Source organism: Barbus barbus (genome assembly GCF_936440315.1).
Source record: "Barbus barbus genome assembly, chromosome: 24".
Classification (NCBI taxonomy): domain Eukaryota; kingdom Metazoa; phylum Chordata; class Actinopteri; order Cypriniformes; family Cyprinidae; genus Barbus; species Barbus barbus.
This window is the reverse complement of record NC_136752.1, coordinates 4,097,041-4,111,104: the sequence shown is the minus strand read 5'-3', so window position 1 is coordinate 4,111,104 and position 14,064 is coordinate 4,097,041. Positions and strand designations below refer to the sequence as shown.

General features: G+C 37.4%; 1 protein-coding gene across 3 annotated transcripts in view; it reads left to right on the top strand.

Annotated features, from left to right (window-relative positions):
• LOC306843451 (unconventional myosin-VI-like) overlaps nucleotides 1-14,064 on the top strand; it is a 54,200-nt gene that overhangs the window by 7,686 nt on the left and 32,450 nt on the right. For all 3 annotated transcript variants that reach the window (XM_079374970.1, XM_079374969.1, XM_079374968.1), the window contains exons 2-8: nucleotides 6,716-6,839; nucleotides 9,785-9,854; nucleotides 9,981-10,054; nucleotides 12,523-12,652; nucleotides 12,829-12,934; nucleotides 13,059-13,114; nucleotides 13,228-13,325. In XM_079374970.1, coding sequence (XP_079231096.1) covers nucleotides 6,723-6,839; nucleotides 9,785-9,854; nucleotides 9,981-10,054; nucleotides 12,523-12,652; nucleotides 12,829-12,934; nucleotides 13,059-13,114; nucleotides 13,228-13,325 — 651 coding nt within the window. In that variant the 5' untranslated portion in view covers nucleotides 6,716-6,722. The remainder of the gene's footprint in view (nucleotides 1-6,715; nucleotides 6,840-9,784; nucleotides 9,855-9,980; nucleotides 10,055-12,522; nucleotides 12,653-12,828; nucleotides 12,935-13,058; nucleotides 13,115-13,227; nucleotides 13,326-14,064) is intronic.

Below are 14,064 nucleotides of genomic sequence, written 5' to 3'. Positions count from 1 at the left end.
GGTAATTTTACAGCAATTTACTGGTATTACTGTGTGAAAGGGGTTAATATCATTACAATACAGCATAATTATGCAGCATAAGATACTTTTGATAGGCATTTTGAAAATTTGTGACGTTACAGTAACGGCTAACTGCAGACCGAGCGCTTGCATGTTGTTGCTCTTTTGTTGGTTTTGATTGCTTCTATTGTCCTCATTTTTAAGTCGCGTTGGATAAAAGCGTCTGCTAAATGACTAAATGTAATGTACAATATTATGTTGACCTATATAAAAATTCTGCACTGTTACAACTAGGATTGGGTATCGTTTGGGGTTTTTTCGATACCGGTGCCAAATCGATACTTTTAAAACGATATCGGTGCCTGAACCGATACTTATAAAAAAATATTTGTGTTTTTTTTATTTTTTTATTCACCAATTAATAATTGTATTGGCCATTAGCACTGAACACATGATGTCTTTTTCATTCATACTGGACGCCAGAGGGCACCCTCCCACAAAAAATCCACACATCCAGTCACAGAAGTAGCGAAACTCATGAAGCTCCAGGAAATCCCCAATATGGACAAAGGCATTGCTATCACTGTAACTGAGTAAACAGAAGATATAAACGTTTCGAATGATAAAACAAACACTATAAACACTCGACTACCACAATGTATCTGCGTTATTCAAGCCATCTCTGGTATTTTCATAATAATTAAATATATTTATAATCCATTGCTAATCAATGTATTAGTAGCCTATGGAACACATTTTCTGCCTCATTCTGTGACAAGAAGCTACATCAGATCACAAAAGTTGTGGATTAAAAAGGTTATAATGTTCTCTTTTGTTGGACAACCGGTTTAAAAACGTGAATACAAGAGAATTTTAGCTTTAGGCATTTTAATTGAAACCAGACGGTAGAAACCTATTTCCATCCTATTTTTTCGCCTTATTTTACAATAGCACAAAGATTTGTTTTTATTGTGAATGTACACAAATAAAAGCAAACCTTTTACAATTCCGATTATCTTCATGACTCAAAGGAGTATTTGCTTCCACTGTTAGAAGCATGTGCGCGCACAGATAAGCATTCTACCTTGATAATGCAGCCTGTTCATTATAATTATAAAAAACAATCAGTCAAACATATGGGAAAAAACACACTGCTCAGTTTAAATGTGTAGGAAAATCTGTGCCGTTAATCGTTATCACCATACCGCCGTGAGGTTATGCAAAACATTTAGTTTCACGTTGATATTGGAAGGCACGTGAAGTAGGCCTACATAGGCTATTTTGGCATTCAAATACATCGTGAATACAGAAACATATGATTTTGTGTCGAACGAGAGACCCAACGTTGGTTTCAGTTTCGTTTTAGCCTAAATTAATTTGTTTTGGTTTGTCGTTTATATAGCTATAGCTTCTTACATTTTTAATTCTTGTTCTTTTCTAAATAGCCTAATGTTATTTGAAAGGATTTGTTGTGGAGTGAGGGGAACTAAAGTAGCCTAGCTATGTTTACAGTGTTTATTATAATGTTTGTAATTTGCGACGGCCTATTTCTGAATGAAATGATAAAATGCGACTTATGTTTTTCTCTCTCTCTCTCTCTATCTCTCTCTCTCTCTAGAAAAGTTTTTTTTTTTAGACTCTTTATTTGTATTTTTGTATGCGTAGCTTATTTTAACCATGCAGCAAACTTTTTACGTAATTGTGGCATCCGTAAATGCGATTAGAAATTCGATTAATTGTGCAGCCCTACTGCAATTACAGCTCAAGTGTCTCTCACACACATACACACAAAATTACCATTTATCATATTATATTGATATTATTTACACTGCGGATGTGGCACAGAAAAGGTGCCTTGCCAAAGAAAACGACTGATTCTCCGGCACTATCAGCAGAAGGCGGTCAGATTGGTTCATCTGAAAACTGCTGATCCACAGATCTGGTGTGCAGCTGTGTAGTTTGGATGCACACATATTACGATGCAGTCTCATGTTTTGAGTCAATCTACAGACATTGTTGACAAAATAGAATAGATTATTACAATGTGTAAATTACAGAAAATAGACTCCAGTCTGACAAGGTCAGTCTATTTGTTTCTGTTCACAGTGTTCATTTTGATGAGTTTCTGTACCTCACAGTTCATAGTGGAGACGTGCTATCAATTTAAAGATATGCACGGTTGCTTTTATTGTTTAATAGGAGACTAAATCTGTTACAGTCATCTATCTATGGGTCAGTTTGATTAGGACTTTCATTTTGTAGCAACAGAATAAAATAAATGTCATTTCTGGCATTTGGTATAGGCTTTTCAAAGTTTGTTAATGAAAATGAATAGACTAAACCCACATCGTCCCACGTGTGTGGAATGGCAAGTACATTGAACAGCGTTTCATGTGCATTTAGTTAGTCTAGTTAGTTGTTTATTCTTATAAGAATCATTGATACGGTTCATTTTTTTTTTTTTTGTGAATAACTGTAATATTCAGAAATACTATTAAAATAACATTCTTAAGAAATTGGCCCACGTGTGTTAAACTAGGTTCGATTTTTTCCCTTATCTTTATCATGGGCATTTTTATATGTCATTGACCCATAAATGGAAATGATTATACAACAACACGAGACCAGGAAGAAATGATGGGTTCGGTTTGAACAGATCCAGTTGTACTCAATACATTTTACAACATTGACAATAAGTTACTTTGCAAACTTTGGCCTTATTTTTTTGTCTTTTTCTAGTCTTGAGCTTGAAGAAAAGAATTGTAGTGGCAACATTTCAAAGAGCTTGTGTGACATTCTTTTTAATTGAAATAACACAGAGAGTGAATGCTATTAAAGTCTCCATGTGGCTCTGACAGTGGATGAGGGTGGTGATACAGTGTGTTGTGTTGTGGGATGGGATGAGTCAACAAGTCCAGGTGGCGGCTAACTTTGTAGTGAACTTGCTCCGATGTGCCATTCCTGGACCCTGAGGCTGTTTGCAGTGCCAGACTGGTTTCAAGAGAAGTGATGGTGGACTTGCACAGAAGGCACAATAAGCATCAGATGTCTGCTCTAGAGGTCTTCTCGGGTCCTAAAATCCGTACCCGACCCGGATCACTTCTTACCCGAACCCCACGTGCATAAATCGGTGAAGAGCTTCTGCACACAAAAAAGAAAAGCCCTGTATGAACACGCAGCATAATGAATCGAGTGGATTTTCCTGACCTCATATGGATTTCAAGGTTACAAATATAGACTGTGTTCCTTTTCTACGTGCATTTCTCAAATGAATTTAACACGAACGCAAATGTTCGCATCCGGGATAGTGTAAAAGAATTCGGGTCTTATCGGGTCCATTTGAGAAAAAAAAAAGAAAAGTTACCCGAGGCCGCTAATACCGAAAACGACTCATGTCCGAGGCACTGTTTTGAAGTTTTGAACCTGAACCCGCTAAGGTCTCTGGTCGGACCTCGGGTTTTCGGATCCACAGATGTCTGCTCACAGTTTGGCAGCAGGGATCTATTTTTAGGTCCATGTTTTTGACCTGGATGTGGGCTGATACTCTGGGAATGTGACCTACCTGTCCAGGGTGACGACCTAGTATCTGTAGTTATCATACTTGGCTGAAGAATTTTAACTGTGAAAACATTGTCTTGTCAGGAAGAACACACCTAACCTATATAAATCTGACCCAGCTCTCTCAAATCCAGTAACTGCAATGATTTCTATCACTTGTCAAGCTGTAGTAAGCAAGGCAGCTGAGTTTTATGGCACATTATGACTTCAGGCCAGAAAACAGATCCGGAGTAGATCAGTTAGCTTGAACTGACGGATCATAAATTAAAAATCGAAATTAAAGTTTTGTGGCTTTTAGTCCATATTTGTTAGTTTTGGTCTTTGTTGTTACAATGTGTCCAAAGTAGTGCTGTCAAAATTAGAGCGTTAGCGTGGGCTATTAATTTTTCCAGTTTAACAGCATAAAATTTGACAAGAATTGCATTAATTTAAATGCAGAATATCTTTACTTTCAGAGGCACACTTCATAAACGAGTGTGGAAACAGCACAGGTGACGAGGAGCTTCAGCAGAACAACATCTGCAGTCAGATGAGATGTTGTCAGGCCATATGAATGAATGAATTTTCCTGTCCTGTCAGCTGTTATATCAGTATCAGTGATATTTGCTGTCATTTAAAAAAAAAAAGATGCTATTAAACAAATATTAAAAATATACTGTCTTTATGTTGTTTCTACATTAATTTGAAGACTGAATGTGAAATTAGTGCAATGTAAAGAGATGCACGGATGTATCGGCCAACAATCGGTATCGGCCGATAAAAGCAATTTATTTCGCTATCAGCCATCGGGCCGATTATATCCTGTCAATTATATCCTCGTTTGAGTTTTCCCTCTTTTCCTAGCTTTCCTTCGGTTTTAAATAGCCTGCAAGCACCGTGCGCATTTTACTTTCACTTTCAAATTAGCAGCAATTTGGCCTCAAGCAGTTGTTTGCTTTTAGTTATTTGAGTTTCCCACTTTCCTTCACTTTTAAATAGCCTAGTTTGAAAAAGCACTGTGCACATTTTACTTTCACTTTTAAATTTGCGGCATTTCCGTCTCAAACAGTTGTTTGTTTTTAGTTTGAGTTTTCTCTCTTTCCCTCACTTTCCTTTAAATAGCTTATAAAAGCATCATCCTCATTTTACTTTCACTTTTAAATTAGCAGCAATTCGGCATCAATTGTTTGAATTCAATTCAAGCAACAACAAAATACAATGTGAACAAAATGAATAAAAATACACCATGCTATGCCTAATATAAAATAACAAATAACTTACACAAACTTTAAATAGGTATACAAAACTAAAAATCAGTAATAAATGAGGAACAAATAATTATGAAACGTAGAACGTTTATTAGCAAATCAAATAAGAATGTTTGGAGGCACGGCATTTGGCATTTAATACACGGAGCCGTAGTTCGCTGTCAAGCCACGCAATATTGCGTTCATAATTGCTGATGAATCGCATTCGATTATGAACGCGATTTTGCGTGGCTTGTCAGCGAACTACGGCTCCGTGTATTAAATGCTGCTCCATCTGAAAGCAGGTGATGGAGATTTACCGCTAATCAAAGAACCGGCTTTACTGACGAGATGCGCATGACAATAGCATGCGATTAATCATGCAGCCCTATTTGGGTAAAACACAGGCTAATTTTCATTTTTGGGTGAACTAACCCTGTAATACGTGCTTGCATGCTAATAAGCAACTAGTTAATTTTGACAATTGGTCCCTACACTAAAAAGATCCTGCTTCGAGTATACAGATGTGCATAGTAAAGCACTATGTAAATGCCTCATTCATTTAGAGCAGTGCCGGTGCACACAGCATAATATCATGTTTAGGTACAACATAACCAGCGCTGAGAATGTCAGAAAGTTTCCCTGTCCCTTCCTAAATGATAATGAAGCTAGTGTTACCAGAGTTAATGTTGTAAAATGAGTAAACAGCCGAGATGCTGATCATACAGAAAAAGTTATTGTATTCAAACAACTGGACAGTGGAGATATGCAGACAGAGAACGATCAAATGGAGGGGTCTCCAGAAGTATTTTAAATGTAGAAACTTTTGACCCGACTCAAAAAAAAAAACTTGCATGGTGCATCAGTCCAATGCAAAATTGATGCAAAAATGCATAAGGTGACAAGGTGTTATTAAAATGTGTTGCATTCAGACGTGGAGACTTGCACCACAGTCAGTCTATTGTTGTATTGGCTGTACTTTGGCATGTTGTCCTGCAGACAGATTTGTGTTCATTCTGGAGTCTGAGTTATGTGATCTGGATAAAGCACCTCTCTGTGTTTTGCTCCATTTATCTTTCCCTCAGTAGCCGTTAGTCTTTCTAATGAAGCCCATCCCAGTATGTCTAGCTGCCAAGTTCTTGAATTTCATCAAATGTTTATTTACAATTACACAGTGGACCTTATGAATCTAAATCTGATTATGAAATTTGTGGCCATACTAATGATAATTTTCTTTCTGCACCAGATAAAATGAATAAGCTGAGAAACACCCCTTTGAGATTTGAATTTAGTGGTGCTACATTTTGCAGAATTTTGCCGTTGTATTCACCATATTAATTTTAGAGTAATGGGTTAGTTATGTTGTGTTACTGTGAGATTAAAAACAGCAGACAAACCATTTCTTTAAAAGGCCAATTTTATCCAATCTGTTTGAGAAATGAACTAATATTTATTGCATATAATATTTAAATATGAAATTGAAAACAAGTACCATCAGAAAAGTGGTGTGCAATTTAAACAAAACTAGGATAAATTGTAGTTAATATTACTAATTAATATTAATAATCATTTTCAGATTTTCCGTCAGTTACCAAAAGCTCTGATTTTATTTTATTTTATTTTTGATGAGGCACAATTAATTGTATACTACAAACACTACATCATTTTTGAATGAAATTATATTTGCAAAATAAATGACAATTTCACCACAAAAATGTAAATTTCAGTGTGTAAGTGCATATACTATTTTTCCTGATATATTCTCATTAAACGCTTTGATATTTCTAAATTAGGCAATACAAAATATATCAAACATATGAACACATCTCCATCAGTGCCTCAAGCTAACATTTTCAGTGATTCATTTGTCAATATTGTAGACCCCAGTCATCCTGTGGCATTTCATTCATTCTCCTGTGTTTCTTCCTCAGCGGTGAAATGGATGATGAAAAGCCAGTGTGGGCGCCCCACCCTGCGGATGGGTTCCAGCTGGGCAGAATCATCGACATCAGTGCCGATAGTCTGACCATCGAACCTCTCAACCAGAAAGGGAAGGTGAGGAGAAGCGTCTGCAAAAATACACAGTGTCACATTTAAAGGGGTCATCGGATGCCCATTTTCCACAAGTTGATATGATTCTTTAGGGTCTTAATGAAAAGTCTATAACAGGCTTTGGTTAAAATTTCTGGTTACACTTTACTTGAAGGGGTGTGCATAAGACTGACATGACACCTTCACAATCATGCAATGACACGTCATGAATATGAACATTTTTTATGCATGTGTCATTTGCTCAGTTATGTAATTTTTAATGCAAAGATGACATTGTTTATGGGTTAGGGGTAAGGGTAGGGTTAGTTTAGGGTTAGGTCAAATAATGTCATCTTTGCATTAAAAATGACATAACTGAGCGAATGACACTTAATGACAGTTGTCATATATGTATCTATGGAGCATACTAAACTTCAGCCGTGAAACTGGATAACTAGCACATTATTAGGAAAGGCGATTGGCAAAGACTCATAAAAACCCTTGTACTCGCTTCTTCTGTAGATAAAGCTGGATCACGAATGATTCGTGTGAACATAGATGCATTTAAGCAGATCAGGATCGGCGCATTCACTTCAAAACGAAAGTAACGTTAATTCTCTGCATCTTCGGTGGCTCAGATGTCAGGAGTAAATGATGACTGCTATATTCATTATTACATCCAACAACTAAACTCCTCAATCGCTTAATTGGAGACATCTTGTCTTCCCCTGCACCGGAGTCGACTCAATGGCGGACAGCTCTCTCAGCTCACTCTGGGCGGGTCTAATGCAAGACGGCCTTGTCAATCAACTATCGTGGGAGGGGCCTGTACATAACTACGTCATTCTGACAGGAATCTCAGAACAGCCTGATTTGAGAGAGGGGATTTAAAAAAACCACTGGGTGGATTTTTAACATTATAGGGTGGATGTGTACACACACGTCCAACACATACCACACACAAGTACACAAACACGCATGCTTCCAGTTACACAAGCTGTTATCATAAGATCTCTGAAAGCAGTTTTTCATGCACAACTTTGGACTGCTCCACGGCATAAGTCACATTTTATCTAAATTTGAGAATGTGAATTTGAAAAAGTAAACATTTCTAAATGAATTGTGGCGAGAAAATAAGACACCGTACCTCAAAATGATGGCAATAAAGCATGTCTTTCTTACAAACACATGACTGAGCTTGATTATGAACCAGTTATTATAATGAATCAATTGGTAAATTACATAACCTATTTGAATATTCTAATGAATCCTTCATTAAATGAACTCCCTGAATCCATCAGAGCGGTTAATGAATCATTATCTGACTGACTTCTGAGCTGAAAGTTATCATTGCTTATAGCCTTGTCCATCTTGAAGTGTTGAAATGCACATCTTGGAGCTTTATGAAACTTTACTAGCTCATTTTTCATCTGAATGTAGTCTGAATGTTTTAAATATACATCTTAAACTACATGTTGTCATATGAACAGTCATTAATGATTAACAGTTTGATTTATCTTTCACAAACCTTAAGAACACAACTTCATTTCAAGATAGTCGCCGTTAAAATTAATGGGGAAGGGTGAATGGGAGACAGAATTCTGTAGAAAACGCAGGAAGACAAACGTGACCTATACCTCAGGCTGGAAATAAAAGTGCTCACTCACTTACTGGTTGTTAAGGATCACCAGTGAAAATCTTAATTAAAAACTACATTCCCACGTTAAAGTTCAATGATTTAATAGCTTTTATTAAAATGTTTTTGCCTTAAGAACGAGGAACTGCTAATGCGATATCATAATGAAGGTACTCACATTTCCTCTCCTGTTCTGTTTCTGTCAAAAACATTTTTGTACTTCACAGATTCTTTGCAGAATGATTTAAACTCTTCGGGTGAATGCTTCTGTTTTCAGAGCCACAGCAAACACATCCTGTTGCCCATATGGAGTCTGGCCCTCTCTGGACCTTGACAAAGATTACAGTAGCAATAACTCTGTGTGTTTTAGTGTGTGTGTGTGTGTGTGTGTGTGTGTTTTCACACGTGACAGCTACAAGACAGAGTGTTGTGTGCAGCATTACATCTAGCCCATGTGATTTGTGTGCACTGTGATGTCGCCGGAATGTGAAAGCACAATGGGCTGTCTGTTCACATGCTACAAATGTGTGTGTGTGTGTGGAGTACACACTACTGTCTGATATTAGAACAGAAGCGTGGAGGTGGAATACATAAAGCAGGAACCTTCACTGTTGCATTTGATGTGTTTGCTATGGAAAGCATCAATATTGCTTTTGAGCAATCTAATCTCTAATTGCATATATTAAGGGGGCAGTTCACCCAATAATGACAGGTGTTATTCACTCTCATGTTGTTCCAATCTCGTAAGGCTTTTGTTCATCTTTATAAAAACAATTGAAGATATTTTTAATGAAACCTGAGAGATTACTGCCCCTTGACAGGCCATGCAACCAAAATTTTGATGCATCAAAAAGTTCATAAAGAGATCGTAAAAGTTATACAAATAAGAGGTTTTCTGAAAAGACACAATGGCTTTATTTGATGAACAGATTTAATTTAGCGATTTATTTGCATATTAAAATCAATCAACATGCATACATAGAGCACATCAAATTAAGGCTGTAACATGGCAGACCAGTTTTTTTGTGGGGCCTATAATGATAATAACCTGCAATATTTAATTCAAAATAGTGGGGGGAAAAAAAATTGGATTTGGAACAAATATTAGTACTTACCCACTTGCATCTTTCACTGTTAAAGCTGAAGCAGTGCATTTTCAGTGGAGGGACAAAAAGTCTCATGTTTCATTAGAAATATCTTCATTTGGGTTTCGAAAATGAACAAGAGTCTTTTTTGTTTGGAAAGACATGAGGATGAGTAAAGCATGTAACTAACATAAGTTGTCATGCTTTCAGCATGCTGTACGTTTAACATTAAAGTCATTGTGTTCCAGAATTTTCAAGCTCCTGTCAATCAAGTCTTCCCTGCTGAAGATGATGTCAACAAACATGTGGAGGACAACTGTAAGTGTCACTGGTCACTTGAGATCTTCATGTCAGTTATGTATTGGATAAAATGACAGCACTGACTAATAATGATTTCATCTGTGTGTGTGTGTGTGTGTGTGTGTGTGTGTGTGTGTGTTACAGGCTCACTGATGTACTTGAATGAAGCCACACTACTAAATAATGTTCGTGTGCGCTATAGTAAAGATAAGATTTATGTGAGTATTGTTCTCTGTTTGAAATGTTGTCATTAAGATTCTGTATGTCCTCTGCGCTTCATGTTATCCACCCTAAATGGCAAGATGTCTTGAGTACGGTGGCCAAAGAGCTCAACGCACTGCAAAGGAAAAAACATTCAACACCTGCAAATTAAGAAAACATTTTCATCAGTTTTACTCACAACACAACCAAATACAGCAACGCGCTGCAAATACTCACAACACAACTAAATACAGAAGTTTTCTGCAAATACTCGCAACCAAGCAAATACAGAAATTCGCTGCAAATACTCGCAACACAACCAAATACAGAAATTTGCTGCAAATACTCACAACACAACTAAATACAGAAACGTGTTGCAAATACACGCAACACAACCAAATACAGAAACGCGCTGCAAATACGCGCTGCTTATACACGCAACACAACCAAATACAGAAACGCGCTGCAAATACGCGCTGCTTATACACGCAACACAACCAAATACAGAAACGTGCTGCAAATACACGCAACACAACCAAATACAGAAACACGCTGCAAATACTCTCAACACAACCAAATACAGAAATTCACTGCAAATACTCGCAACACAACCAAATACAGAAACATGCTGCAAATACACGCAACACAACCAAATACAGAAATTCACTGCAAATACACGCAACACAACCAAATACAGAAATTCACTGCAAATACTCGCAACACAACCAAATACAGAAACTTGCTGCAAATACATGCAACACAACCAAATACAGAAATTCACTGCAAATACACGCAACACAACCAAATACAGAAATTCACTGCAAATACTCGCAACACAACCAAATACAGAAATTCACTGCAAATACTCGCAACACAACCAAATACAGAAACGTGCTGCAAATACACGCAACACAACCAAATACAGAAATTCACTGCAAATACTCGCAACACAACCAAATACAGAAACGTGCTGCAAATACATGCAACATAACCAAATACAGAAATTCACTGCAAATACACGCAACACAACCAAATACAGAAATTCACTGCAAATACTCGCAACACAACCAAATACAGAAACGCGCTGCAAATACTCACAACACAACTAAATACAGAAATTTGCTGCAAATACTCGCAACCAAGCAAATACAGAAATTCGCTGCAAATACTCGCAACACAACCAAATACAGAAACGCGCTGCAAATACACGCAACACAACCAAATACAGAAACGTGCTGCAAATACTCGCAACACAACCAAATACAGAAACGCGCTGCAAATACACGCAACACAACCAAATACAGAAATGCGCTGCAAATACTCGCAACACAACCAAATACAGAAACGCGCTGCAAATACACGCAACACAACCAAATACAGAAATTCGCTGCAAATACACGCAACACAACCAAATACAGAAACGCGCTGCAAATACTCGCAACACAACCAAATACAGAAACGCGCTGCAAATACTCGCAACACAACCAAATACAGAAACGTGCTGCAAATACACGCAACACAACCAAATACAGAAACGTGCTGCAAATACACGCAACACAACCAAATACAGAAACGTGTATTTGCAAATACACGCAACACAACCAAATACAGAAACGTGCTGCAAATACGTGCAACACAACCAAATACAGAAATGTTCTGCAAATACTCGCTGCACATGTGCTGTCAAACTGAAGATGTTTTCTTAATTTGCTGGGTTTTTTTTTTATTTGCATGTGTTTGCTCTCTCTCAGCCACCATACTTGAGCCCACAGTATAATTTTCTTGTTTGCATGCAAGTAATTTTCATAATTCTCACAGTCCGCTGATGTCCGTGTGCTGCCCGTTTTTTCTCTTTACATGGATTTGTACGTGAACAGCAGTGCATGTGCAAGTGATGCAACGCTCAAATACTCAATCACTATGTATTGCACATACATCATCTGGACGCATGTGAATAGAGTATACTTTAAAAGTGTGTGAAACGAAGCAAGCAGCATGCAAAAACCCCTGAAAAAGCTAGGCTCAAATCTACACAGGCCTTTAGTGTCACCAGAAGACCGCTTCAGCTTTCTGAAGACATAGTTGCTTTATAGTAAATTTACTAAATGAGTAAAAAAAAGTATATTTACATAAATAGGCCAATAAATGCTATTTTTTATTAATTATTTATTTTTTTGCATTATTTTTGGATTATTTATTTTTGAATTCAATGTGATGTGAAGATTGAAATGTTTAATTTCTACATTAAAATTCACTTTTATAGATTTTTAAAGTCAAAAATTACAAGATGATTGAACAGTCCTGTTATCATAATGAAGAAAAAAAACCTCATTTAAAAAAATATAAATAAATAGCAAAAAAAGTAAAGGACTTGCCATTTTGTATTATTTATTTTCAAAACAAAATCTCAAAATGGTGGTCTGACAAAAAATAAAAATACATTCATTGGGTGCTTTCCTGCTGCTCATGTTGCTTTGTGTTGCAGACGTTTGTTGCCAACATCCTGATTGCTGTGAATCCATATTTTGAGATTCCCAAGCTGTATTCTCCAGATTCCATTAAACAGTACCAGGGCCGATCGCTGGGCACTCTGCCTCCTCACGTCTATGCAATTGGTAAGCAAGACTGCAAGAAAAGGCATGGGCCGTTTATGTGTGGGTGGGCCTACGCATATGCTAAATTTAATGCAGAGGCAGTGAAATTAAGGCATCTCAGTCATGCACAAAAATATATACTATTAGCTTGTATAAATGTTAATATTCCATGTACATATTTGTATTTTTTTATTTAGCGGATAAAACTTATCGTGACATGAAGGTGTTGAAGATGAGTCAGTCCATCATTGTGTCGGGAGAGTCAGGAGCCGGAAAAACCGAAAACACCAAGTTTGTTCTCAGGTATAGAAAGGTCTCAATATTATATAATGCATCATTAATAAAAAGTTAATAATATAAGGGTAAGCACGTCTGCGTAATCCTTTATTCTTTACTTGTTTTATTCGGTTACGCTTTCCTCTCACAGGTACTTAACTACATCTTATGGTACAGGTCAAGACATTGATGAAAGAATAGTTGAAGGTACGTTTGAAGGACTATACTATACTAATATAAATTTGTACTCCACTATACTGTAACTAATGCAGGTTATAGAAAATAAGGCAAAGAAACCACTATTTTCTGTTTGTTTCTAGCAAACCCACTGCTCGAGGCGTTTGGAAATGCCAAAACTGTCCGAAACAACAACAGCAGTCGCTTTGGGAAGTTTGTGGAGATTCACTTTAATGAAAAGGTGTGTTTTGCACAAAAGCCTCACTACAAACACAAAACTGTGAAGCTTTTTAAATAACAATGTACAATTTTAGCTTATCAATGCGTATTACAAAAACAACCATGACAAAAAGACCCCTGGAGTCCCAGCAATAAATAAAATGACAAAAAGCTTCCCTCCCTAACTATCAAACACAAGAGAAAACACACACATATATAAATAAAAGGGCACCCACCTCTCTATCATGCTCCAACTACAACAACGGTTGGGAAAATAGGAGCCAAAATAAACAAAACCAACCAAGATCGCAAATGAATCTGCTTTAAACATAGTATCTACAACAACTGTCTAGTGTACCGATCACCATGTGAAGTGAAGTGACATACTGCCAAGTATGGTGACCCATACTCGGAATTTGTGCTCTGCATTTAACCCATCCAACGTGCACACACACAGCAGTGAACACACACACACAGCAGTGAACACACACACACCGTGAACACACACCCGGAGCAGTGGGCAGCCATTTATGCTGCGGCGCCCGGGGAGCAGTTGGGGGTTCGGTGCCTTGCTCAAGGGCACCTCAGTCGTGGTATTGAGGGTGGAGAGAGCGCTGGACATTCACTCCCACCACCTACAATCCCTGCCGGCCCGAGACTCGAACCCGCAACCTTTGGATTACGAGTCCGACTCTCTAACCATTAGGCCACGACTTCCCATGATTGAACCTGGATGACATGATGTGTACAGCACTATAGTT